This window comes from Dipteris shenzhenensis, chromosome 20 (assembly GCF_047967505.1).
Source record: "Dipteris shenzhenensis isolate YYH24624 ecotype China chromosome 20, Dip_SZ_1.0, whole genome shotgun sequence".
Lineage (NCBI taxonomy): Eukaryota > Viridiplantae > Streptophyta > Polypodiopsida > Gleicheniales > Dipteridaceae > Dipteris > Dipteris shenzhenensis.
In genome coordinates, this window is record NC_141615.1 from 42,542,029 (window position 1) to 42,567,914 (window position 25,886).

The window sequence follows — 25,886 nt, forward strand, 5'->3', positions numbered from 1 at the left end:
TCAAAGTATCCCACGCCTCCTTCAGCGTGCTTGCATCCTGAATATGCACGATCATAGAATCTGAAATACTGATAGACAGCCAGTACATAACTTTTCTAGCTCTCTCATGCCAACCTTTAAATGTCTACAACTCCTGTTGATTGGGAACATTAGAAATAACTGGTTCTTGTTCAGCTCCAGTAATGAAGTCCCAATAGCCTTTTTCCTTAAGAAAATTCGTCATTCTAAACTTCCATGCTTGGAAGTTGTTCTTATCAAGCTTTTCAGTGACTATCTGTGAAGACTATCTGTGAAAGAGCATCAGATGCAATTACAGAACACTGTAAAAATATTCTGTCATTGCAAAAAACACAACTTCTACCTCACAAGGGTAAATCTGCAAAACTGACGAAAGTGGCATTTGACCACACAGTCACTTCCTAGTGACGATTTTGCATCAACAGTTAATAAGAATGATTCTGTCACTCCCAATATCTCTGTGCACAAGCATACGATGTAATTTTAGCAAAAACAAGGTGCTTTTCTGAGTGCCTGTGAAAAACTTCCGACACCAAAATGGGCCTCGAAATGGCCTCGAATCAAAAAAATAATTTCACCGCAAATATGCACAATCATAGAATCTGAAATACTGATAGCTAGTACATAACTTTTCTAGCTCTTTCATGCCAGCCTTTAAATGCCTGCAACTCTTGTTGATTGGGAACATTAGGAATAACTGGTTCTTGTTCAGCTCCAATAATGAACTCCTAATAGCCTTTTTCCTTAAGGAAATTCGTCATTTTAAACTTCCATGCTTGGAAGTTGTTCTTGTCAAGCTTTTCAATGACGATCTGTGAAAGAGCATCAGACGTCATTACAAAACACTGCAAAAATATTATGTCACTACAAAAAACACAACTTCTGCCTCATAAGGGCAAATCTGCAAAATTGACGAAAGTGGTATTTGACCACATAGTCACTTCCTAGTGACGATTTTGCATCAACAGGCAATAAGAATGATTCTGTCACTCCCAATATCTCTACGCACATGCATACGATGTAATTTCTGCGGTAACTTTTCACCGACTTGCAGAACAGTGGTTGCATAGCAAAAACAAGGTGCTTTTCTGAGTGCCTGCGAAAAACTTCCGCTACGAAAACGGGCCCTGAAATGGCCTCAAATCAAAAAAATAATTTCATCGTGAATATGCACAATCATAGAATTTGAAATACTCATAAACAGCCAGTACATAACTTTTCTGACTCTCTCATGCCAGCCTTCAAATGCCTACAACTCCTATTAATTGGGAACATTAGGAATAATTGGTTCTTGTTCAGCTCCAGTGATGAACTCCTAATAGCCTTTTCTCTTAAGGAAATTTGTCATTCTAAACTTCCATGCTTGGAAGTTGTTCTTGTCAAGCTTTTCAGTGATTATCTGTGAAAGAGCATCAGATGCCATTACAGAACATTGCAAAAATATTTTGTCACTGCAAAATACAAAACTTCTGCCTCACAAGGGCAAATCTGCAAAACTGACGAAAGTGGTATTTGACCACACAGTCACTTCCTAGTGACGATTTTGCATCAACAAGGAATAAGAATGATTCTGTCACTTCCAATATCTCTGCGCACAGGCATACGATGCAATTTTTACAGTAACTTTTTACCGACCTGCAAAACAATGGTCGCACAGCAAAAACAACAGCAAAAACAAGGCGCTTTTCTAAGTGCCTGCGAAAAACTTCCACCACCAAAATGGGCTTCGAAATGGCCTCAAATCAAAAAAATAATTTCACTGAGGGCTTCGTCCATATTCGTAGCATATTCTATCCTCTCGCCACACCGTGAAGGGTGTCCCAATCTGAGACAGTGCACTCTTGCACTTTTCGGCAGTGCTACCTGCAGAGATTTGCTCCCAAACTCAAAAGAAAAGAAAAGAAACACTGATCCTCTTACTAGGACACCGCGAACTTGGTTTTCTTTCTTGAGCTCCTTACCACGAACCGAGCTCTGATACCATGTGAAGAGAGTGGGAGAGAAGGAAGGAGTCTCACTTGCAGCTTTTTCCACATACACAATGGAGGAATATACACAAAGGTGAAGGTTGAAAATAGTTTTCCTCTTCTAAGTTGTGAAAGCCAAAAGAACTCTCTTAGTACAAAAGGAATAGGTGAACCCTATATGTGGGTCTTAAACCAAACATAGCTGAATAAGGTGGCATACTAACTGAGCCACTAGCTAGAGTACATAAAGATAGCCATCATCTAGCTATTATTCATGAGCGGTGTACCAATCGCATCTGCAGCTAACAAGTCAGTGACATAAACGCACAACGGTCACCCTGGCATATCATGAGTGGAGCTCAATATCTCAACAAAATCACGGTTCCATAGCAGTGACCTCTACTAAAAATAGGACCTGAGATGCCTCAAAACATGGGTATCACTGCATAATCGGACTCAATAAGAAAATTTACAAATATCTCTCTTTTGCTAAAACTCTAAAATCCCAACCGATGAATGGAAAACGGAGAGTCAACCCTTGCAATTGACCTGTAATTAAAAAATGAAAGGCTTGAACCTTTGAATGGATTTTTGACAAAGCAATTGACGATTTGGCGTCTTAGAGAGACGGACTTATTCAAATCTCCACAGAATCATGCAAGGGCTAGAAGGTAGGGGTTTTTGGGCCTCCGGAATGCAATGGAACAAACGGTTTTGGAAACCCCATATGGTTCCAATCATTGGGTTTAACACACGGACCAAAAAACGTTTTTCTAAATAGTTCTGTTTCTAAACACCACTGGAGTGCGGACGATTGGCAACGCAGAAGTTTTAGGACCTCCTAAGTCCACTGGAACTAACAGATCTGCGAATGGTTCTTTCAAAGTTGAGTTCCAACACACCGGCAAAAAAACATTCAAGCAAAGACAGTGAGTCTGAAATCCAATGAAATCATCCCAAATTCAATAATGAAGGAGTTTTTGAATCCCAAAGTGCAATGGAAAACAAAAGCAAGCAATGGTTGCCTCTACAAGTCATTCCGGACTCTCAGTGGTCTCATCGAAAGAAATAGGAAAATTTTCAAAAAATCTCTTTTTCCTCCAAAACCACCTACTGGCTTGCAAAAAACTACTAAGGGAACTTTCCAAATGTTTTTGCAAGGTCTCTGTGCACCAGGATGCATGGAAAGTCACCCAACAGATCTTCTCCTTCTTCCGATGGAGCTGCAGTATAGCAGACTTCGGGCTCCAGGCTCAAGCCCGAGCTTAGCTAGAACACTCACGCTTTGATACCAGTTGAGAAATCTCAACAACGGAACTCACCTTAGGATTGCAAGAGTGAGCATATTTACTGAGCACGGCATAAAGTTGCGTAATAGAGTGAGCACTTCTGAGTTATCTAGGTGAGTGACAAAGTTGTCAACAGAACCATCCATCTATTTTGCAAGATAAGTATTGTTTCTATTGGGTACGTAGGTTTGGCTTTGTTGAAAACTTAGGGTTGTCATTGCCTATTGAGTTATAATTCTAAGAAAAGTTCCAAATTCTCAAAATGACTTTGAAACTTTTGCCTTAGACTTACCAAACTTGATGATGAATTCAAGCTTGAATTTGATCAAATTGGAGCCAAAATGGACCCAAAATAAATTAAAACATGTGAATAATAAGTGCTTGAATTGACTTTGATAATGCCATCAAAAAATGGTCAAAAAATTTGGCATAATGTTTTCTTAATGTGCTTGAAGAGTGGGACTCAAAATGGAGTTCAAATAACCAAGATATGGGCTTTAAAAATTGGCAATTTTTGGCATATGCAACTAAGTAGGAGTACCTATTTAGTTTAAGTGACCAATTGTGATAACCATTAGTAGATTGTCTTTTGGAAAATTTGATCTTCAACTCGTTATGATATCATCTAGCTTAACCACCCACTAATTCTACCATCAAATATGCATAGAAATAACAAATTACCATAAAGTATAAAGAAAGATGACATGGTAATTCTACTCATATGTAGGAGTTGCTATTGAGGGGGTTGTGCTGATGTAGCACTAGGATGATATGGCATATAGTGTCATCGGTTGCAAGAAAATGCACAATGATCGCACTTGCATAGGTGATGTGGTTGAAGATGTGGAGATTGACATGACAAGGCACGTGGCCTAGGATTGTCACATGGCCTAGGGATTTTGTGTTAAGCAGATGATGATGTCATTCACAGTGGGGCAGAGTGTTGTATTGATAAAAGAAAGCAAGAGACAAATGGGTGAGAGGCATGAAGATTGTTTGACTAAGATCTCAGGGGTGCAATCTTTTGCATGATGGGAGGCAGCCCCTAACTAAGTGTTATTGTTAATCTTGTGGACACATGGTCGTGTGATGTGCGGTAAATATTGTGAGACAATGCATGAGACAATGAGGCACGATAACAAGGCACAACAGTGCAAGAGCTACACAATATATGATGTGACGAAAAATGTGACAAACTTGTGAGATGAGGTTGAGGTAACACAACGTCATGGCCAACGCTAGCTGTGCTATTGAGACTGCTAATCAATACTCTCTCCTTCTTAGTGCATAAACACTATGAATTACAAGGAATTGTTAGACTTATCTTGGATGAAATTTTAAGCTCAACTAATGGACCTTACTACCCTACAGAGTATGAAGCATTAAATCAAGCATACTAGAAGATGTATTAAAAGATAGGTCATGTGTGTGTGTGTGTGTGTGTGTGTGTGTGTGTGTGTGGGTGTGCGTGCGTGCATGCACGCACCCGTATGCTTGGATGTGCACATGCAAAACACAAGAATAATCCTAGAATAATCTACAACCCCGATCATCCATAAACATCAAGTTTTAATTCAAGTTCCTTTACAAATACATGTTAAAATACTTACAAATGAGCAAACATAAGGATAAACATACACCAACTTTATTTAAATTCCACTTAAATGTGGTGAACCACCGATTGTATTACAAATAGAGGCACCAACAAACACGTGGGACAAGATTTCGTAGCCTCAAAAATTATCTCTTAGTTGTAAAACTTATTACACTTCCAAATGAAGAAAAGGTGGTTAGGGCATTAAGATTTTCTTATACAAAAAATGATACTAGATAGGGATAGCATTTAAATTTCCAACATTATTACAGTTGGGCCAATCGTGGTAGTCCCGAGTGTCTGTCAATGGTGGACACTACAAAAACAAATTGCATGTTAAAAATAAATACTTGGATGGAAAAATCATTCCAATTTATTTATGAATTCTCTCTAAAAAATGTAGGATGAGAACATGACAAAATTTGAATAAAACTACACTAAACAATATGCTATTTCCTAAATGGTTGATTTATCCAAAAATCAACAAAAAATACATTTACATCTATATGTCTTAGCACAAACCTGAAAGTTAATTGAATAAGGGCATTTGCGATAAGCATCGAAACAAACTCCACGACATGGTTTAATGATAGTGTAGTTGACATATATGGATGGAGATAGTTTGGTGCCGTATATAGCATGTTCGACATCAAAAGGTCCCAATGTTGACATGTGCAATGGTGGAGATGGAACACATTGTGGAAATGATATTGCACAGACCTATGCACCCACATATCTATATTTATTAGAATCCTTAACAATAATCCACATTGCCAGAACAAATGCAAATTTTGTCACTTCTACAACACCCTTCACTTTTGAAATGTAATCTTATGTGATTTATTTTTAGCATAGACTGTCATTAATACAAGAAACAAAAAGCATAATCCAATTATATAAATATAAAACTAAAAAGTTTACATAATTACTTGTCCTTCCTTCTCTCCCACTATCTTCACATGGTATCAGAGCCTGGTTCGTGGTAAGGAGCTCAAGAAAGCAAACCAAGTTCGTGGTGTCCTGGTAAGAGGACCAGCGTTGCTTTCCTTTTTCGAGTTTGGGAGCAAATCTCTGCAGGTAGCACAGCCAGAAAGTGCAAGAGTGCATTGTCTCAGATTGAGACGCCCTTCGCGGTGTGGTGAGAGGGCAGTATATGCTGCGGGCAAGGGCACAGCCCTTGGTGACTTTATTTTTTTGATTCGAGGCCATTTCAAGGCCCGTTTTGGAGGTGGAAGTTCTCTGCAAGCACTGAGAAAAAGGCCCTGTTTTTACTGTACGACCACTGCTCTGTAGGTCGGTGAAAAGTTGCCGCAGTAATTGCATCGTATGCCTGTGCGTAGAGATACTGGGAGTTACAGAATCATCCTTATTGCCTGTTGATGCAAAATCATCACTAGAAAGTGACTGTGTGGTCAAATACCACTTTCGTCAGTTTTGCAGATTTGCCCTTGTGAGGCAGAAGCTATGTTTTTTGCAGTGACAGAATATTTTGCAGTGTTCTGTAATGGCGTCTGATTCTCTTTCACAGATTGTCACTGAAAAGCTTGACAAGAACAACTTCCAAGCATGGAAGTTTAGAATGACGAATTTCCTTATGGGAAAAGGCTATTGGGAGTTCATTACAGGAAATGAAGAAGAACCAGTTCTTCCTAATGTTCCCAATCAACAGGAAATGCAGGCATTTAAAGGATCGCATGAAAGAGCCAGAAAAGTTATGTACTGGCTGTCTATCAGTATTTCAGATTCTATGATTATGCATATTCAGGATGCAAGTACGCCAAAGGAGGCATGGGATACTTTGGCAAAAATGTATAGGACAAATACGCAAGCCAGGAAAATGCAGCTCAAGCAGGAGCTCAAGCAGGAGTTGCACAATGTGCAGAGAGAAAATATGAGCATCAATGACTACCACATGAAGGTGAAGAAAATTGCAGATGCACTTGCTTCCATTGGGTCGCCAGTGGAAGATGATGATTTAGTTTCTATGACCTTGAATGGTCTAGGAAAGGATTATGCACAGTTTCGGACATCCATTGCCGTCCGTGAAAAATTTCCTGATTTTGAGGAGTTGTTTGCTCTTCTAATTTCTGAAGAGCAGAGAAATGGTGGTGCATCTTCTTCAGGAGGAACTTCAAAAGAAACTGTCTTCTACTCAAATGCTGGAAGAGGTAGAGACAGAGGTAGAGCAGGCCGATCTGGCGGCCGTGCTAGAAATCAGAATATGCAGCAAACTCAAGAAAACCAGTCCTATGGAGGAGGACGTGTTAACTCTAGAGGTAGGGGGAGCCAAAGAGGTCGTGGTGGATGGCAGAGAGGCCAAAATGCAAACAGCAATGTTGAATGCTACTATTGTGGTAAAATGGATCATATGGCTAAAGACTGCTATAAAAAGCAGAACGACATCATGAATGAAAAATTGCAGCAAGGGAATTATGCATCTTCTAGTAGACAGGGTGATGACAGAAATGAGCATTTATTTATGGTGCAGCACATGACCAATTCTGTAACAAGTGCAGAAGAAAGCAATGATGTGTGGTATGTTGACTCAGGTGCGTCAAACCACATGACAGGTCATGCAGAATGGATGCAGGATGCGAGGAAAATAGAAAGACCAGGATTTATGGAGACTGGTGATGATACATCACATCCTATTGTGCAGATTGGTAAAATTCCTTTGTCTATGCAGGATGGGAAAAAGAAATACCTATCTGATGTATTTCATGTCCTGAATATCACCAAGAACCTGGTTTCTGTTGGTCAAATGGTTGAGCAGGGCTTGCAGGTCAGATTTATTCTCATGGATGCTTTGTTGAGGATATGAAAAATAACGGTCACTTGATAGCAAAACGAAAGAAGGGCAGGATGTTTACATTGGATGCGGACATGCCTGAATTGAGTGCAGCAATGTTTGCACATGGGACCGGTGTAGTTGCAGATATTGATATCTGGCATAAACGCATTGGTCATGTTATTGTACAGTGACTTAAATCAATGCAGGCCCAAAATATTGTTGCAGGATTGCCTAAATTCAAGGTTGCAGAAATGCATAAGGTATGTGAAGCTTGTCAATTTGAAAAACAGGCAAGGAAACCATTTCCTAGACATGTTCAAGAGAGTAAGAAGCCATTGGAATTAATCCACTCTGATGTGTGGACTACTAAAGCTGCATCTATTGGAGGCTGTCATTATTTTGTCACTTTTATTGATGACTATAGCAGAAAAGTTTGGGTGTATTTTATGAAAAAGAAAAGTGAAGTGTTTGGGCATTTCAAAGCTTTTAAAGCTATGGTTGAAAAAGAAAAAGGCCTGCAAATAAAATGCCTAAGGTCAGATGGAGGGGGAGAGTACCTCTCAAATGAGTTTGCAAGGTTCCTGCAGGAGCATGGCATAAAGCAGCAATATTCATGCAGTCATACCCCACAGCAAAATGGACTTGCAGAAAGGAAAAACAGGCATATTGGAGACGTATCTCGGGCCATGCTAAATGAAAAAGACCTACCAGATTATTATTGGGCTGAAGCAATTGCTACAGCAGTTTACATAATGAACAGGACTCCCACTGCAGCAATACATGGCATGACGCCAGAGGAGATGTATACCGGTAGGAAACCATATATTTCTCATTTGAAAATTTTTGGTTGCATTGCCTATGTTCATGTGCCAGATGAGTTGAGGTCCAAGTTGGATCCAAAAGCTGAGAAGTGCATCTTTATTGATTATTCTCTGCAGCAAAAAGGGTATAGATGCTATAACCCTTCTACTCGTAAGTTTATAGTGAGCAGAGATGTTTTTTATGAGATGAGCAGCTGGTATAAACCAGTAAATGTGATTGATGATGTAGATGCACAAAAAGGTAATGCTGCACAGAATTCACAGCAGCAATCACAAAATATTAGTGGACCTGCAGTGTCCTCTAGTAGTGGTTCACATACTTCGCCATGGACAGGTAGATTGAGATCAGGAGAATCTCCTCAAAGCAATGCAGATAGTGGTATGCAGGTATCACGAAAAGGAAAAGAGAAGGTAGATCAGCCCATGTTTGATGTGAATGCAGGTCACTCTTATGTGGATGGTGAATCCAGTGGCTCATAATAGAGCATTGATGATGAGTTGGGTATTCCTTTTGTTGTTACACCTGGAGTAAGGAAGACCAGGGATGTTTTGAGAGCACCTGGAAGTGAGCCTATTTTGGGCAGGTCTACCAGAGCTAGGTATCCTGTGGATAGGCTGAAATATGATGGATTTACAACCATTCACTATGCCTATATGGTTAAAGTGATATAGCAACCAGAACCCACTTCTTTTGAGCAAGCCATGGGAAAAGAAAAATGGGAGAAAGCCATGGATGAAGAAATGGATGCCTTGGAAGCAAATGCTACATGGGAATTGGTGCCTTTACCTAAAGACAAGAATGCAATTGGATGTAAGTGGGTTTATAAGGTGAAGCACAATGCAGATGGTTCTGTGAATAGATACAAGGCAAGATTAGTTGTCAAGGGGTATGCACAGACATATGGCATTGATTATGAAGAAACATTCAGTCCGGTTGCAAGGATGGCAACCGTAAGAGCAGTCATTGCTATGGCTGCATCAAAGGGATGGTCTTTACATCAGATGGATGTAAAGAATGCCTTCTTGCATGGTGATTTGTAAGAAGAGGTCTTTATGGAGGAGCCACCAGGTTATGTTCATGCTGCTCATCCTGAGTTTGTTTGCAGGTTGAAGAAAGCCTTGTATGGCTTGAAGCAAGCACCTAGAGCATGGTCTGACAAGATAGGATAGTATCTTGTCACTATTGACTTTCATATTTCCAAGGCAGATTTCTCACTTTATGTGAGAAAAACAGAGAAAGGTATAATGCTGCTTGTCATTTATGTTGATGATTTGATCATCATAGGTGATAGTGATGAAGATATCCTTCATGTGAAAATGCTATTGAAGCAGAAGTTTAAGATGAAGGATTTGGGAGAGCTGTGTTATTTCTTGGGCATTGAGGTGACTAGATCACCAAGTGGAATACAGCTCTTGAAGAGGCAGTATGGATTGGACATGTTGTCCAAATATGGGATGACAGGCTGTAGGCCTATTTCAGTTCCTTTGGAGCAGAATGTGAAGCTGAGCGCAGATGCAGGTGAGCTTCTGGAAGACCCTACTATGTACAGACGCATAGTAGGAAGTTTGATTTATATGACTATTACCAGGCTAGATTTGAGCTATGCTGTTGGATTGGTAAGTCAGTTTATGCAGGCTCCAAGGAAATCGCATTTGGATGCGGCTAGACACATACTCAGGTATGTGAAATCCACATTGCAGTATGGACTATTTTATGAGGCTGGGGTTTAGATACAGTTGCATTGATACACTGATGCTGATTGGGCTGGTAGTATTTCTGATAGACGATCTATCAGTGGATATGTGTTCTCTTTTGGGAGTGCTGCAGTCACTTGGAGCAGCAAGAAACAGCCTACAGTTACCTTGTCGAGCACAGAGGTTGAGTACAGGGGTGCAGCAATGGCTGCATGTGAGGTAGCTTGGTTGCATAAGCTACTTTATGATATGCATCAGTCTACAGATGGACCAGTTGTCATTTATTGTGGCAACATGAGCAGTATACACTTGGCAAATAACCCAGTCTATCATGCTAGAACAAAGCACATTGAGGTGCATTATCACTATGTGCGGGAGAAGGTTTTACTAGGTCTTATTGATCTAGTTTATGTCAGCACATAGGATCAGGTAGCTGACATATTCACGAAGGCATTGGGCGCAGAGAAGCTGCACAAGTTCAGAGACCTGCTTGGTGTGCATGAATTGGGATTGAGCTCGAGGGGGAGTGTTGAGATATTGAGCTCCACTCGTGATATGCCAGGGTGACCGTTGTGCATTTATGTCACCGACTTGTTAGCTGCAAATGCGGTTGGTACACCGCCCATGAATAATAGTTGGATGACAGCTATCCTTATGTACTCTAGTTCGTGGCTCAGTTAGTATGCCACCTTAGTTAGCTGAGTTTGGTTTGAGACCCACATATAGGGTTCTTCTATTTCTTTGTACTAGAGTTCTTTTGGCTTACACAACTAAGAAGAGGAAAACTGTTTTCAGCCTCCACCTTTGTGTGTATTCCCCCATTGTGTATGTGAGAAAGCCAGAAGTGAGACTCCTTCCTTCTCTCCCACTATCTTCACAATATCAAGCACAGGACTAGATGTTACTGTTTGCATTCATAATACTCTATACATGTATGAGAATATGAAGATTCATGAATTAGACAACAATTTTGGTTCAAAAACATTATTGGCATAGGCTATATTTATTCATTGGGACCATTTGACATGTACAATAGGTACTATGCTTATTGTGCAAGCCATATAGTTCAACAGTTTACCTTTGATCCATATGTAGTATGAGAACAAATATGATACTTGCACAAGCTGCAATCATGACATATTGACTTGATCATGAGTATAATGCTTGATGTCCTTATATACATCAAACCAAGTAATGTACATGAGTAGAAGGATGCTATGAAAGGGTGGGTGTGGGTTGGTTTGTAAGGCTTCATGAGAAAGCATTACAATTGTTTAGACAAAGAGTATGACAAGACATTGCAAATTGAAGATGAGACAAAATGGCTCTACAAGAATCCAAGTGCATACAATGAGCTACCAGAGTGGAGGGCTCAATTGTGCTCAATTGTTCCCACCACTAACCCTATAAGTGAATTTCTCAAAGAAATCAACTGGTTTTTGGCACTTATAGTACAAGCACACAATCCCATGTGGTGGAACGTCACTTCTGTGTATATTTTCTTCCTTGTAGCAATGTTTGTAGATAAGCATCCTCTAAATTTTCCGTTCAATGAGAAATCCTTCACCAATCCTTGTTTTTGTATGATGTATATGGAAGATCTCAAACATGCTTACTTACTCTAGACCACTCATATTGTAAGTAATCTCTCAAAGAAAGAAAACTCTTTAATAATACAAGCAGACAATCTCATTTGATGGAATGTCTCTTTTCTTTACATTTTCCTCCTTATAGCAATTCCCTAGATAAGGATGATACAAACCTCCCATGCACTGAGACTAATGGTGAAATCCTTTAGCCCCCAATATTTGTTTTCACATGTGCTAGGACGTCAAAAGAAAAGAGTGAATTTTCTAGTCCGGAGGGATTTTTAAATTCTCTTCCAAAAAGTTTTGTGCAAATCAACAAAAATCTGAAAATTCTCCAAATGAGAAGCTCTGGTGGGCTTTAAGGCTGAGTTGGAATCTCCTAGCATTATTTTTTCAAAGAAAGGAACCTTCTATTAAAGCTTGAAAGACTTCATACAAGACAGCAGCCCCGAAGGTGCTAAGTATGGAAAAAATCAGGAAAAGGCTAAAAGAAAAACCAGCCTGCTCCAGAGAAACCCAGCTCACTGCCTAGGGGATCTCTGGTATTGGTTCTAACAGCCAGGTGGGGGGACTATACAACCAGTGAATCCCTCGCAGAGTGAAAATGTAGAAAACTCCTGTAGGCCAAGCCTTGTAGAATCGAGCACGCCTGGCGATAGTCGCCCTAGAGCCTGGGGTCCCACGCTTCCAGGTGGAGCAGAGGAGGGTGTAGATGATATCCTCCTACATGGTGACCAAGGTAGCCGAGGGTGGAACCGGCGGATGCTCACCCATCACCAGACTGCAACGAGCAACCCAAATGTTCCACGCAGTGATACTGGCTACTACCTCCCATATGCTGTGCTCCGGAGGAGAAGGAGCCAGGCTATCAGGAGGGACCGCCTCATGGAGCTCTATCCTTTGAATGCTCTGACCCTGTATCCGGTAAGCTGGGGAGATCTCATCAATCTGGAACACGTGTCCTCCCTCAGTCAACCAGGCCACCATCTATCAAGTGTAGTCCCTATGCATACGCGTCATAATCCCAAGGGCTCCCATCCAAATCCTCACTGCACTACGACAACTCCAAAGGCATTATGGGATTGTCTCGAGAAAACCAGCAGAGCAATAGTGGCACTGCCCCTCCACCCACATCTACTCCAACCACGGGCCGATGGGCAAGCCTCCGTGGTGGGCGACCAGCCAGAAGAAGTAGGATATCTTCCTTAGTCACAAACTGGACCATAACCGTTTCCAAAACCTAGAATGGGCATCTCGGCGCACTCTCTAGGCCACCTAATGCCTCTCCCTTGAAGGAATCCACGTTGAAAAATCCATCTGGAGCCTCATGCCAATCCGTGTGGTGTAGAAAAAGAAGGGCACCTCGTCCACCTGCTTGGCAAGGCCTGTTGAGATATCGAGCTCCACTCGTGATATGCCAGGGTGACCGTTGTGCATTTATGTCACCGACTTGTTAGCTGCAGATGCGGTTGGTACACCGCCCATGAATAATAGCTGGATGACAGCTATCCTTATGTACTCTAGTTCGTGGCTCAGTTAGTATGCCACCTTAGTTAACTGAGTTTGTTTTGAACCCACATATAGGGTTCTTCTATTTCTTTGTACTAGAGTTCTTTTGGCTTTCACAACTAAGAAGAGGAAAACTGTTTTCAGCCTCCACCTTTATGTGTATTCCCCCATTGTGTATGTGAGAAAGCTCCAAGTGAGACTCCTTCCTTCTCTCCCACTATCTTCACATGGTATCAAAGCCTGGTTCGTGGTAAGGAGCTCAAGAAAGCAAACCAAGTTCGCGGTGTCCTGGTAAGAGGACCAGTGTTGCTTTCCTTTTTCGAGTTTGGGAGCAAATCTCAGCAGGTAGCACAGCCGGAAAGTGCAAGAGTGCATTGTCTCAGATTGAGACGCCCTTCGCAGTGTGGCGAGAGGGCAGTATATGCTGCGGGAACAGGCGCAACCCTCGGTGACTTTATTTTTCTGATTCGAGGCTATTTCGGGGCCCATTTTGGAGATGGAATTTCTCCGCAAGCACTGAGAAAAAGGCCCTGTTTTTGCTGTGCGACCACTGCTCTGCAGGTCGGTGAAAAGTTGTCGCATAAATTGCATTGTATGCCTGTGCGCAGAGATATTGGGAGTTACAGAATCGTCCTTATTGCCTGTTCATGCAAAATCGTCCCTAGGAAATGACTGTGTGGTCAAATACCACTTTCGTCAGTTTTGCAGATTTGCCCTTGTGAGGCAGAAGCTGTGTTTTTTTGCCCTTGTGAGGCAGAAGCTGTGTTTTTTGCGGACTGATTTGGAAATCTGAAACCTGTCCCCTCTTACCCCCCCAATGAACACCTAGCTATGGGCTGATCTATAAAGAGAGGATACTCCTCTAATCCATGCATTTGAAAAACCAAAGCGAGATAGAGTACCCTCTAAAAAATTCTAGTCTACTCTGTCGTAAGCTTTCTCAAAGTCCAAGAGTAGAATGGCCAATCTCTGGCGGCTCTGCATGGCCCATTCTGAGGCCTCCCAAAATGAGAAAATATTATCAAAAATACTTCTGCCATGCACAAACCCTGTCTGCGTGTCATGAATCAAATCTGGAAGAAAAACCTGTAGCCGCAGAACTGTAGCCGCAGACTGATGGTTTTCACCAGAATCTTGTAAAAGGTGCCCAATAGAGTGATGGGTCTCCATTGAGACACAAGATTCCTATTACCCCCCTTTGGGATGAGATGAATGAGACCATCTGTAAGTGAGTCCGGCATCTCACCAGAGTCCCACACACCCTATAGGGCTGATGTAACTAATAGTCACTAATAGTATGATAATAGTCACTAATTCCGGATAAGGCTGCAGCTACCTGAGATGGGCGGACAGCTCCACCTTGTATGTGAGAAACCCAAATCTATAAAATATCCTCCGTGAGGCTCTCCTCTGCATAAAAAGCATCCGGAATCCTGACACTGGCAGAGCGTCCTCTCCGATGAGGCTCAAGAATCTACAACACCACTGGAAAATGATCTGAGGTGGAAACCCCAGTAGAAATGCATACAGATCCTCCTCTGTCAAGTGCCCAATCGTCTACATAAAATCTGTCAATACGTGCATGGATGGGCATGTGTATTCTCCTATTCGACTAAGAGTACAAGAGTGGCTGTGGCATAACATGAAAGGCATTGTCCAACCAAGTGTCCCTGTCACTGTACTGAAAGAGAAAGGGATCCAAGGCTGCCCTCTCCAAAGAAAGGGATCCCTAATCTCGTAAGGCTCCTAGCCAAATATCCCGAGAATGAACCTATCACTCTGAAGAAACCAACCTAAAGGTATGGCTGCATCGATTCACTGGATTATCCGTGCACTCCCTCTAAGGTGACTTACTAACTGGGATCTGCAATCATCTAGAAGGATTTTGAAGACCTTTTAAGAACTCACATAGGAATCAGGACCTCTCTCCCACATGATAGGCTACCTATCTATCTCTTCCTGAGAAGAAGGGGGAACTCTCTGAAGTGTACTCCTGAAGCTGGCCCAAGCTTTTAGGACAGCAACCAAATAGGGGAGGAAGGAGCCCTGAGATGGGCTGAGGTACGTCTGGAGGGAGAGCAAGACCATATGCATCTAATGAAGAAATCCTTCCAAGGTTCCCGTCTTGCCAAGAGTCTTGTGACCACAATCTTGTATAGTAAATCTCTACTCTGCAAGTTTGGATCCATTATATTGCGACCTCCTTCCCAAGTGGGTATGATCAGAGTCTCCCAAGCAACCCTGGCTCTGGTGTTGCTGAACCATCTACACTACTCCAAAGAAAATTCCTTATCGGTCTTTTGAGCTGAGTATGTAGCCTCTAGAATAACACCAATAAGAGAAAACAAGCCATGCCACATATAGCAGTACTTGGTTGACCACCACCACCCTGGAAGCTAGGCCAAGGTTGGCTACTATCGAAAAAAGGAGTTTCCTCCTAATAGTCTCCAAAACTGGGGGGAATTGCTTCGAAGGAGAGATGTCCATATCGACCTGGCAACCCAAAAATTTGACAAAAACACCCCTTTGAATCCAGTAAAACCAAAATCAGCCCCCCAACCTAGAGTGTCTTGGTCATTAATCCAAAAGCCATTGGATTTCAGCCAATTATATGTGCACCTGCTGCTGCCAACAAAATAAGATCCAAGGCTTCCGTGAAAGAAGTGAGGTTCTGTGGAGTTGTGTCCAAAAAAACAATAGTATCATCAGCCAACTCACTATCAAAGAGCTTCTCATCCTATCTCAAGGGAAGTCTCAATGCAATAACATCAATATGCTTATTGCTTCATCCCCAAATAAGTATAGGAGGGCATCACTAGCGAACTGATATAGAATATGTGAAATCTCTCTTCCCTTCCTCCTCCAATAGCACCTGGCCATAGGCTGATCTATACAAGGAGAAAACCCCTCTAATCCAAGCATCATAGAATCCAAATCGGTGAAGAGTACCCTCCAAAAAACCCCAATCTATTTTGTCATTAGCTTTCTCAAAATCCAAGAGTAGAATGGTAGGCCGTTGGCCAATTTGCATAGCCCAATGTAAAGCCTCCCAAAATGAAAATATATCATCAAAGATGATTTGGCGATAAACAATGCTCATCTGTGTATCATGGTTGAGGTCTGGAAGGATGGGCTACAAGTGCAAACTAATGGCTTTGGCCAAAATCTATAAAAGGTTCCCAAGAGACTACTTGGCCTCCTTTGAGAAATTTTGCAACCCCTTTTGGGACAAGATGAAAGAGAACCCTTGTAAATGAATCAGGCATAATACTAGAGTCCCAAATTTCCCATGGGGATGAGGTAAAGTGGTCCCCAATCAGATTCCAAAAAGTAATAAAAAATGTGGGTATCAACCAATCAAAGCCCGGTGACTTGCCCTTGGGAATGGCAAGAAGTACAATCCCAATTCCAAATTGGTGAAAGGTGCATCAAGCGAAGCTCTTATATCTGGTTTTACCAAAGCTAGAATATCTTGCCATACTCTGCATCCGGATCATCTCTAGCAAGTGTGTCAAGATTTGCTAAAAGGAGGGATGCATAAAAGTCTATAGCTATGCGTAAGACGGGATCAGGATTTGATTAAAGAGCCCCAACTGAGTTAATAAGCTAAGAAACACTTTCTCTACCATGCCTTGATTCATGCATAGAGAAAAAATGCATATATTGACTCTTTACCACATCTGTATTCACAATGACTCTCCTCTACCATGAAATGCATACTATGGTCTTTGATCTCTAGCAATACTTGCTGATGAGCCCTTGTTGGTGCAACAAGGCACTTCTGAATCCAATCATCTGCCACCGCAGGCATTTTTTGCCCTTCCCTTTGCAGAGCTGCTAACTACTATCTAAGGCCAATCTCCCATATGAGAATCTCAGCTCTTCTAGTTCTAGCGATAGTATGATAAAGTCACTAATATTAGAGAGGCTGCTGCCACAAGTGAAGGAGATCCCACTCCACCCTGTAAATGAGACACCCAAATCTGTAACACATCCTTTGTGAGGCCCTCCTCTGCCTCCAATGCATCTAGAATCCTGATACTAGCAGAGCGGTGTCTCAAGTGAGACTTAGAAATCACCAATAACCACAGGAAAATAATTTGACGTAGTAACCCTTGGTGCAGTGCATACTAAACCGCCTCTGTCTAGTTCCCAATCATCAACATAAAATCTTTCTATTCATGCATGGATGGGCATCTATAACCTCTTGTTTGACCAAGAGAATAGGAGTGAATTTGGCAACTATGAAAGGCACCATCTATCCAAGCAACTCTGCCACTATACCGGAAGAGAGAGGCATCCCAAGCTGCTCTCTCTAATGAATGAATGCCATCTTCTCACCTCCCTTTTTTTGTTTGAAGGTAACTCCACCAGATTGAAGTCTAGCATCATCTCTGGCCTGTGAATCAGGATCTGCAGTCAGAAGGGAGGCATAGTAATCCGAAGCAATCTGCATGATGGCATCTGGATGTGTCTGAAGTATCCCTCTGAGTCAACAAGTTGCAAAACACTCTCTCTACTATGTCTAGGGTTGAGAGTAGAGAAGAACTGCTTGTTGACTCTACCTCCGATCTGCATTATAGAGGAATTTTTTCTCATGCATCGCATGATGTATTTCCGCTAGAAGCTTGCTCTTGCGGGTTTTACTCATGTAGGAACAAGAATGGAGAAGAGTTGTGAACACAAGAGAACAAGAAGTGACCACAAGTGAACTCCAACTGAAATGTTCAAATGAAACAATACAAGTACTTGGTATATATAGTACCCAAGTACTGGTCAACCATATGCGTAGAGCATAAGTAGATCAAACTGCCCACCAACTGCCTATACAATGTGCCGTCAAACTTTTCAGTTGTATCACACTTACTCAGCTTGATTCCCTTTTCCAATGGAGTGGCCATAGGCTTACAGTTCTCCATCTTAAATTTCTGCAACAACCCCTTCGAATATTTTGTCTGTGACATAGAAATCCCCTCTTGGGTTTGCCAAAATTTCATGCCAAGACAATAGTGTAAAAGGCCCAAAATTGTCATATCAAAAGTCTGACACAAGACGGACTATATTGCTGCAATTTGCTGCAAATTATTGCTAGTGAGTATGATGTCTTCGACATTTTTGTTGCAAAACATATAAATTTGGCTCTGTATGAGTGTTGACAAAGATATGGGACAGCAAGAACTGATGTATCTTATGATACCATGCACGAGGCACTTGCTTAAGCCCATACAAGGCTGTCCTGAGCTTGCATACCTTGTGCTCTTGTCCCTAAACAGCAAACCCTTGGGGCTGATGCACATAGACCTCCACCTTGAGATCTCCATTGAGGAAGGCGGTCTTAACATCCATTTGGTACACAGACCGACCATAAAACGCAGCAAGAGAGATGACAGAGGGAATGGTAGTCGTCTTGGCCACCAGAGCAAAAGTCTCCTCATAATCTATCCCGTCTTCTTGTGCATACCCCTTGGCAACTAAACGGGCTTTGTACTTCTCAACCGTACCATCTGCATGATACTTTAATTTGTAGATCCATTTGGTGCCAACCACATTCTTGCCAATGGACGCATCAACCAAGTCCCATGTAGCATTCTTTTGAATGGATCCAATCTCAGCTTCCATGGCTTTCTGCCATGCCGGATTGCCCTGAGCATCCTCAAAGCATTGAGTCTCAGTTTCAGCTTCGATCACTTGGGTCATGAGAGCAAAATTCACCTGCTTCTTATCATTCTGAGTGCCGGCCCTGGTTCTCCCCGATATAGGCTGATCTTTAGCATCTGCAAGTGTTAACCTAGCCCATCTAAGAATTGAATTCTCAGTTGTTCTGTTGGAAATTGTATCTGGAGTAACATCCTTTGCACGACGCTGATAATGCTTCCAAATATTGAACTGTCCCTCCCCATGAGGCGGTTGCAAATCTGAAACATTCATGGGAAAAGAACCCTCAACATGTGGCAACCCTACTAGAGTCTGAGAGGTAGAGGGAACATCAACTGAAGAACCCAAATCAGCATCATCCATCCTCAAACTGAATGATGTCTAGAGGTGTATCATCATATGGAGGCAACTCCTTACTCATGGGCTGCATGCTATCATGCCCTACAAACAAAACATCCCTACTTATGATTACTTTCCTTGTGGCTGGATCATAAAGCCTAAAGCCTCGTCTTTTAGAGCTATACCCCACAAAGATGCATTTAATACTTTTATAATCAAGCTTAGATCGATTTTCAGCCGGTACCAAAGCATATACAACAGACCCAAACACTCTGAAGTGATTCGCCTTGGGCTTGTACACATAAAATGCCTCAATAGGGGTCCTACCAACCAATGCTTGTGTAAGGAAGCGATTCTGAATATATGTGGCTGTAACAATTGCTTCACCCCAAAATGCTTTTGACATTCTCTTAAATTTCAGCATACACCGTGTCATCTCCATGAGAGTCCTATTCTTCCTCTCTGCAATTGGATTATGCTGAGGTGTGTATGGCACTGTTTTGTGATGCCTTCTCTCATGCTATTTTAGATATCCCTCAAAAGCATGTGAAGTATACTCTCCACCATTGTCAAAATTAAGTGTTCCTTTTTTGCAAAAAAAAAAAAAAAAAAGTGTTCCAATTCAGAATACCGATACCCTCTATGGTTTGAACTCCTTAAACCAATTGAGCACTTCAGATTTGCTTTTCATGAGAAAGAGCCAAGTGAACCTAGAATAATCATCAATATATGTAACAAAATACCGATACCCTCTATGGGTTGTAACATTCATTGGTCCACAAACACCACTATGCACAATCTGCAAGACCCTTTGTGCTCTTACTGAACCTAGACGGTAGGTGATGTAACTTCCAAGAGCATAAGCTTCACATACCTCTTGAGCGGGCTGCTGTAAGGATTTTTTTATCAGATGCATACAGTCTCGCACGCCCACTTCAGGAGAGGATTGGACACACAGTACTAGATGGGTTTTCACCACAGCCCACCTCAGGTCTCCCTCTTCCCCTCTTATGGTTGCTATCCTGAAAGCATGGGCCAGCTTCAGGAGTACTCTTCGCAGGATTCCCCCATCCACCCATGAAGAGATTGAAAGGCAGCCTATCATGTGGAATGATAGGATTTTGGATGAGCTTGGCAGACCACTTGGAGCTTCTCCTTACATGCAGTGGCCAAGATGGGAGAGGGGCCCTGCATCTACAGTGGGAGCATGGAAAGCCTTCAGGAAGCTTCCTGTAGACCAACAGGCCCAGATGATTCTTAATCTCAGAGGAAGTGAAGGGAGATTCCAACAAATTGATGCAGCCTTGCCCTTGGATTGGGTGGACACAGATGATATGCCTATTACTTGCTCCACCTGGATGGGGGCATTTTCCAGATTGGGAGTTCCTTTACAGGTGATTGCTTTTCTGTATTTGATGTTTCTTCGGGGGGCAGGCTGTCCAAATCCACTGACGATATCTTGTTGGAGGTACCGTTTCAGCCAGTCAGGATAGTGGGCTTCATGGAGCATGGCTCTCTTTCACAGTGGTACTTGGATCCTGACCGCTTCTCCTCACCCTTGGCTCATGGAGGCTGTGGCTCTATGGAGTTGTCCCAATTAAGTTTTTCAAGTGGGACCCTGGGGAATGGGAATGGATAGATGAAGGGCACCGAGAGAAGGGCATCCCCTTCTATCGCTACACGGTTAGTAATGCTAGGAAATTGCAGCTCAGCTGTAGGGGTTGGAGGCCCACCAGAGCTCATTATTGGGAGAACTTTCAGATCCCTACTGACTTGCAGAAATTTTTTTGGCAAAGACTCTAGAAATCCCACCGGAATAGAAAAATCACTCTCTTCTTTTGGCTTTCTATTCATGGTGGGATAGCAGTAAACCATTGGAGGTCCAGGTTCGGCGGAGCTGACCCTTCTTGCCCTCGTTGCCTTTCTGCTTTGGAGACAATACAGCACTGCCTTTGGGATTGCAGACATGCGAGAATCATATGGAAGGGGATTGCAAGATTTTTTAGCACTTTTGTTCACCTACCTTTCTATATGACCTGGGGATAAGTGGCTTGGCTTACTCTTTCAAGGCCCCAGGTATTTTTTGAGAGACTTGATTCCTCTTGGGCTCTTCACATCCAATGACACCTTGTGGAGTCGTGCTCTCTAGAGGATGTTCCTACCACTCTTTTCAGGGCTGCTCACTCCTTGGTCGACTCTTCATGGGAGATCCTAGCTAGCATTGCAACATGGCACATTTGGAGAGCCAGATGCACTGAGGCTTTGAAGGGTTCTCAGGTTCACCCTTCTAACATCTTGGCCAGTACTTGGACAGATACTTGGACAGATACTAATACACACTCTGATGGCCATTTGGGCGACCATGCAGGGATCATCTCGAGCAGCCTCCTCCAAGAGAGTTACTTTTCTCAGAGATTGGAGAGACTCTCCCTTCTTTGATGAGACTTCTACACGGTTGAGATGGCATTTTCAGCTTCAGCCTTGGTTTCTTTCTACCTCATTCCTCTGAGGTGTTTTTTATTACATGCTTAGCATGGTGTATTTCCGCACAGAGCTTGCGCTAGCGGGTTTCTTTCTTACTTAATAGAAGTCTCTTTTTTGGGAAAAAAAAAAAACTCAGCTTTGAGCACGGTGCTCACAGCCTCTAGAGTGTCAAAAACAACATGGAAAAAACCTCATCCCAGAAGACGAACATCTAAAGGTTGTGGAGTGAGGTCTGGGGGAGGAGCCGCAAGCAGTCTCTAGCTTGGAATCTGGAAGGGTGAGACCCGAAGATGTGTGCGATCAACGTGGTAGAGCATTCAATCTCTACATCCTTCTTGAGTTGCTGCAACTCATCTTCAGAAAATGTAATGGTTTTCGCAGCCAGTGGAGGTGGAATCGGATTGGCTGACGGAATATCCATCGCCTATAGAGGTGAGGAGTCCGATTCGAACACTTTTGACGCTCTGTCTGCTCCAGAAAATGCTGCAAGAGAAGGAAAAAGGGGTGAGATAAGAAGGAAGGTAGGGAGCTTTGGAGAGGAGAGGGCTAAGGCGGGGGGTAGGGAGCGGGGTAGAAGAGAAGGGGGCAGAGGAGAGCATGGTAGGATAGGGAGGAAGAGGCGGGGGGGGTAGGGAGCGGGGAAGAGGGGGGGGGCTGAGGCGTAGGGAGGGAACGGGGTAGAAGGCGAGGGTAGGAAGCGGTGAAGAGGGCGGGGTAGAAGGCAAGGTAGGAAGTGGGGGTAGGAGGCGAGGTAGGGAGCGGGGGTAGAAGGCGAGGTAGGGAGGGTGTAGAAGGGAGCGGCTGAGAGGGGAGGGGGCAAGCTAAGAGGGGGTAGAAGGGAGCGGGTTGAGAGGGGAAGGGGCGGACTGAGAGGCAGGGAGGGGACGGGTTGAGAGGGAGAGGAGAGGGAGCGGAATGAGAGGGGAGGGGGCGGGCTGAGAGGCAGGGAGGGGGCGGGCTGAGAGGGAGAGGAGAGGGAGCGGAAAGACAGGCAGGGAGGGGGCGGGCTGAGAGGGAGAGGAGAGGGAGCGGGCTGAGAGGGGAGGGGGCGGGCTGAGAGGGAGAGGAGGAGGAGGGAGGGAGGGGCTGATGGAGGGGGAGGGGGAGGGGGAGGGGCTGAGGGCGAGGGAGGGAGGGAGGGTGAGGTAGGGCTGTTCTGAAAGCCAAGTGTGAGCAAATGAGTATGAATCCTGGAATACCAAGCCCGAGGTGCCTGCTTCAATCCATAGAGTGCTTTTTTCAAGAGGCATACCTTGCTTTTGAAACGTTCAACCTCAAAGCTAGGAGGTTGGGAAACATAGACCTCTTCCTGCAAATGCCCATGAAGGAAAGTTGGGAAACATAGACCTCTTCCTGCACCATGAAGGAAAGCTGATGTATCTCCTAATGAAAGTGGGCAGCAAAGGCAATAACAATGCAAATAGTAGTAATCCTGGAAGTGTGGGAGCAAAAGTCTCCTTAAAGTGGGGCTCGGTGGCTTGGCTTTCTCTTACAGGACCTCAGGTTTTCTTTGAGGGACTTGACTCCTCCCGGGCCATTTCGGTTCGACATCATCGGGTTGAGCTCTGCTCGTTGGATGTGGTTCCACACCGTCCTTTTACAGTTGTACATGCCTCTGTGGATACTTGTTGGGAGATTATAGCGAGCATAGCAGCCTGGCATATCTGGAGATCCAGATGCACAGAGGCTATGGAGGGTACTCAGGTTCATCCCTCGCACACATTGGCTAGTATATCTGGACAGACATCGTACACACTCTGATGGCCGTATGGACGGGTATGCAGGGGGACTCCCGTGCAGCCTCAGCTAGGAGGGCTTCTTTCTTCAGGGAATGGAAGGATTCTCCTTTCTTCTCTGAATCTACTACAGGGTTGAGATGGCACTTTCAGCCTCAGCCTTGGTTTCTTTCCACCTCACTCTGAGGGGGTTTTTTATTATCCTCATGATTTCATGATGTATTCCGCTTTGAGCTTGCTCTCGCGGGTTTTTGTTCTTACTTAATAGAAGTCTTTTTCATGGAAAAAAAAAAAAAAAAGTCTCCTTAAAGTCAATGCCATGCTGCTCAGCATAGCCCTTTGCAACAAGAAGGGCTTTGTAACGGTCCATTGAACCATCAGCTTTCCATTTAATTTTGTAAACCCACTTAGTTCCAATGGCATTCTTGCCAAGAGGCAAATCACACAACTCCCGAGTGTCATTCTGATGGATAGAATCCAATTCAGCTTGCATGGCCTTCATCCAACAATCATTCTGAAAGACATCTTGATGACATAATGGCTCTTCATTGCATGTTGTAGCAACCAAAGCATAAGCAACAAAACTAGCATGCTCTCTCCAGATAGCTGCTCTAGTACGGGTTGGTAGAGGAGTGTCTTGTTTGCTGTCTTTTAATGTGTCAAGGAGCCAACGGGGTACCTTTTTGGGCTCAGCTCTTTCTTCCTGGTCAAGATCCCTATGTAAATGATCCTGATCAATGAGAGGCATAACAAGCTGAATTTCTGGCTGCACATGTGGTTGCAAATGACCAATAGATGGAGGAGGTACAACCTCAGATGGAACATCATCCCGATCATCGGATGGAAACAAAGGCATCAAGCTATCAAAGATGTCTGGGGTATCAACAACTGGCTGTTTTTGACAGTCCAGCCAAGGCATAGTGGTAGATTCATCAAACACAACACCCCGACTGACAAAACACTTGCCCATGCATATGCATTTTGGAAAGATCCACAACCATATCTTCCTTATATAACTTCACCAGGGCTCCAAAATTGAGGTGTCCAAACCTCTCATGCCACAAACGAGTATCTCCCATTGTAGAATCAAGAGCAAAGGCATGTGCATCGGCAAGTGCAGCATCATCATCCAAACATCTGTCATAAGCATCAAGTTTATAAAGACCTCTAGACAATATTACATGCTTAGCATGTTGTATTTCCACATAGAGCTTGATCTAGCGAGTTTCTTTCTTACTTAATAGAAGTCTCTTTTTTGGGGAAAAAAAAAAGTGCTCAAAAGTATTGTCTATTCGACGACTCATTGCGCATACATGGTTTATCTATTTCTCAAGCCATTGAGGGAGCTCTTCCTTCCCTCCTAGGCGACCTCTATGGGACTTGGACGGTGATGAAGTCTGAGCATGGAGGGAGTATTCTCCCAAGTCAACATCAGTAGGAGGAGTAGGTGTTTTTCATGACAGTTTGACCCACTGTTAGTATTTTGCTCATAACTTTTTACTCAGTGGTCCGATTTGGACGAAACTTCTATCAGCATGAAGCTCTCTTCAAGGATCATCATCCTATGTCTTCAGTTATTGTATCAGATGTCAGAATGAAAATCTATAGCTCTCTGCGTGTGACTGTTTCTTTTTCAGACAGTTTTTACTCCCTTCCAGTAAAATGCCCATAACTTTTCAACTGCTTCTCTCTTTCTTACGAAACTTCTATCAGAGCGATGCCCATTTCAAGGAACATTACTACATGTGTGTGAATTTTTGATATCATGTTTCTGCTAGAAGTTATTGTCCTCTGTGTTGATGACAGTTTGTAGAGTGTTTTGAGCTACTTGTAGAGGTTTCTATGAAGGAGGTGTAATGTTTCCCCGGAACCTACCCATCTGACCCAATCAGCCCCTTCAAACTCCTTGATATATATCAATTCATGTCATGTTGAGCCGCAAGATCTTCTTTCAACATCGTATCGCCCTTCTCTTTGGCGCAAACCGACTTGTTGAGATTATGGCCTATGCTGATCCTTTTTTCTCCCTATGCTATAGTACAACATCACTTGGGATGTTATCCATCTTCATTCCCGTCTAAGAGAGGAAAGTATGGTATGGTCTCTTGGCATAAAAGCTTCTTTTAATGTCCCTTTTCTAGTGATAAATATCTATGTCACTCGGTTCGAAAGCAGTAGGAAGTGAAGAGGTGCGTGAAGTTTATTACCCCCAACTTCACGTCACAGCATCCATGTTACCACCCTCTTCAAGCTTCAAGTCTTTCAACTGCTTGCGAAGATAGGCAACCCTCGCCTCATCATTCTGCATCTGATACAAAGATGCAAGCTGATCCCATGCTTGCTTAGCTGTCTTGCAAGATCGGATATGAGGGATAATAACCTGTTTCACTGAAAGTGCA

The 25,886-nt window shown here is 43.1% G+C and overlaps 1 protein-coding gene across 1 annotated transcript in view; it reads right to left on the reverse strand.

The window, feature by feature from the left end:
- Window positions 1-5,100: 5,100 nt before the first annotated feature.
- Window positions 5,101-25,886, reverse strand: part of LOC147889689 (stretch-activated cation channel MID1-like) — a 128,896-nt gene continuing 108,110 nt past the window's right edge. Inside the window, exons 6-7 of the mRNA XM_087391291.1 lie at window positions 5,391-5,588; window positions 5,101-5,184 (exon numbers count right to left, since the gene is read on the reverse strand). Of these exons, the coding sequence (XP_087247417.1) occupies window positions 5,101-5,184; window positions 5,391-5,588 (282 nt within the window). The remainder of the gene's footprint in view (window positions 5,185-5,390; window positions 5,589-25,886) is intronic.